We start from the raw sequence: 2728 nt of genomic DNA, 5'->3' as shown, positions 1-2728 counted from the left end.
GGTAGACATAACTTGACCGTTAACTTACTCTCACTTTCGTCGTGTAGAACCGCAAACACCCCAGCCAACGAACTCCAAGCGTTCGCGGCGGTCCCCCACCACAACACCAAAACGGACCCATCTGTGGGATGACGACGGCGTTGCGGCGTTGTTCCATCTACGCTACAAGTCCCACTTGGCGCTTCGCTTCGAATCTAAGAACAACGCTGAGAAGAAGGCTGCCTATGTCATGCTTGCTGCTGAGTTGAGCGTGTCCATGGAGCGAGACATTTCGGTCGCCTAGATACAGGACAAGGTACATATGTGTGCTTGCATTTGGTACCATAAAAATTTCCAATTCATAGTTTACGAAAATGAAAGCGGCATGGGTAATTTCTAAGCCTTCCAGTCCCAGCCAGACTGGGAACGCTGCGTTGTCACCCCTGCCGTTGCATTACGATGTGATGCTGGAGTATTGGAGCGCGAAAAAGGGGTATCAGCGAGAATCGCTGATGTCGACTGACGTTACAGACGACAAACGCAACGATTACTCGGACGGTATCCAGAAAAAAAATATAAATATTATTTTTTGTTATAGAATTTCTTTTGGTTAAAATGTTAGACATCGATATCAAGGATGAGCACGATTTGAAGGATCAGAGCGATGATGAAACATCGTACGAACGTCGAAAGAAGCGATCGAAAGTGGTTAAACCCAAGAAACATAGTGAGGCCTTGGAGGCCGGCTTCTTGGCTCTCAAGGATGGACTGATTCACTTGGGGACATCGCTAGCTGCTGCGCCCACTGTCAGTCACGTGCCAACAACTGGAACGACTATGGACGATGTATTGCGTGCAATTCAAGGACAGTCCGCGACGATGGCCAAACTCCTCGCCCATTTAGTTGCCCAAAAAGAAAATTGATTCATGGACAAGTAATTGTAACAGTTACATTCAATACAATCTAATGTTGGCAATTCCGTTTCGCTTGGCAACTGCCGTCCGACGAATAAATTGATTCGTTTCGGTTTCACTCTTGTCGGCAGGTTGGAAATATGTGTTTCGGTCACGTCGGCGACACGGTGCAGAAAACAAACCATCGCTGAAATGAATAAACACGTTGTGCAACACGAAGCAACAGGTAGCTATGGCAACGGTGTGGTCGAGGGACTTTTCATTCATCACAGTCTTCAAAATTCGGAACCGCTCTTTCAAGCGGCCGAAAGCGCACTCCACAACCATGCGGGTGCTCGACAGCCGATAATTGAACCGCTTCTGGGACCTCGTCAACGCACCACCTTCTTCATGCGGCACATATGGCGTCAGTAGCCACGGTAGTAGTGTATACCCAGAGTCACCAAGAAGATAACAACCAGCTGGTAAACGTCGACGTATGGACTGCCCAAGTACGGATACTTTCCATATTTGCTTGTCCGAAAATGATCCCGGGCGAATGTCCACCGATAAAAAGACCATTTTATGGTCCACCATGGCTTGCACATTAAGCGACGGGTTGCCGTTCCGGTTGTAGAATCCATCATACTCGCGAGGACGCTGAATATCGATTAAGGTGCCGTCGATGGCTCCTACAACCCCTGGTAGTTTTTGGCACTTGAAAAACCCACGCTCGATTCGATGCCACTCACTAGAGCTGGTGGGGATACTGATCCATTCATGTGCATGGGTTTGATACTGCAAGCACAAAGGACGCCACAACATCAATACACCAGGACTTGGCCATCCCAAATGCGGCTGCGGTCTCACGGTATCCTCTTTCTGAGCCGAGAAAGAACAAAAACACTGCGACCTTCTTCTCAAACGAATGCACGGAACGACGCAGGAACTGCTGGGGCATCTGACAACGCAGCCATACAACTAGTCGTCCAAAGGTGGTCTGGTCGCATCGAAGGTTGTCGCGAAACCATTGCTCGTAGTGAGGGTCCCCCAACATTATGTCAAAGTTGACTTCAGTTATTGTCAACACGTTGTACTTCCCACCACCTGTGATGGGGGCGACTGACATACACACAGCACACACCACCGTGGCGACAGCAACAGCAACTCGCTTGAAAGTGTCCATGGTTATTTCAAAGCGTGAATGCCTTCCCCGACCAAGAATGTACATTTAATCCGATTAACGATTATCCGGACCAAGCGTGAATGACCAAAAGCGGGAACAAAATGTTCACAGACCAGGCTCTTAGCAAGGTACTGCTTCCGGTAGCCTTTCAACTTGAATATACTAATAATTACCCCAGATATGGTAGCCACGTTTGGATTGGACACCGTGCTTGGAATTGATGAACATCACGACTAACAGTTAAATTGGCATCGTCAACATTAAAGTACCCTGCCATAAATTGTATGAGTTTGTCAGCCATGTTTGCTCACAAAAGCAGAGGTTTTAGCTAGCTGCCCATCAATCATTGTTGGAATCCAGGACAATCGCTCAATAATATCGCCATTTGTATCGGTTTGTCCTGGCAACGAGTTCGTTCATCGCACACAGATGTTGGTTGAATCGGTTATCCATGATCGAGATTTTCCGCTTCATGTTGGCGCCGACAAGTTAGTTCTTGGATACATGAGGAATGACGTAGTTCGTATAACCTATGCATTAGGGTCCACAAGTCTTGGTCGTTCCGACGACACTAACAAGCAACATTTCGATGGGGTGATTAGGAATTGGTGCAGCGAACTTCAAGAAAAATACTGACGAGGGTGATAGAAAGTGAAATTTGGACTATTC

The 2728-nt window shown here is 47.5% G+C and overlaps 2 protein-coding genes across 3 annotated transcripts; one reads left to right on the top strand and one right to left on the bottom strand.

Moving 5' to 3' along the window:
• Positions 1-49: 49 nt before the first annotated feature.
• On the top strand, positions 50-903 carry H257_19257 (the record flags this gene model as incomplete). 2 transcript variants are annotated; one of them, XM_009848405.1, is made up of 3 exons in its annotated part: positions 50-295; positions 345-537; positions 602-903. In XM_009848405.1, the coding sequence occupies exons 2-3, from the start codon at positions 354-356 to the stop codon at positions 901-903; spliced, it is 486 nt and encodes a 161-aa protein (XP_009846707.1). In that variant the 5' UTR covers positions 50-295; positions 345-353. The 2 variants fall into 2 exon arrangements, with proteins under 2 accessions (XP_009846707.1, XP_009846706.1); XM_009848404.1 differs by having other exon boundaries at positions 50-537.
• A 142-nt stretch (positions 904-1045) lies between these two features.
• H257_19256 (hypothetical protein) lies at positions 1046-2059 on the bottom strand (the record flags this gene model as incomplete). Its single annotated transcript, XM_009848403.1, has 4 exons — positions 1046-1081; positions 1135-1254; positions 1396-1642; positions 1707-2059. The coding sequence occupies 4 exons, from the start codon at positions 2057-2059 to the stop codon at positions 1046-1048; spliced, it is 756 nt and encodes a 251-aa protein (XP_009846705.1).
• Between the last annotated feature and the right edge of the window lie 669 nt (positions 2060-2728).

This window comes from Aphanomyces astaci (assembly GCF_000520075.1).
Source record: "Aphanomyces astaci strain APO3 unplaced genomic scaffold supercont1.440, whole genome shotgun sequence".
In the NCBI taxonomy this organism is placed as follows: domain Eukaryota; phylum Oomycota; class Saprolegniomycetes; order Saprolegniales; family Verrucalvaceae; genus Aphanomyces; species Aphanomyces astaci.
The sequence above is the reverse complement of the archived record's forward strand: the minus strand, read 5'-3'. Positions and strand labels throughout refer to the sequence as shown.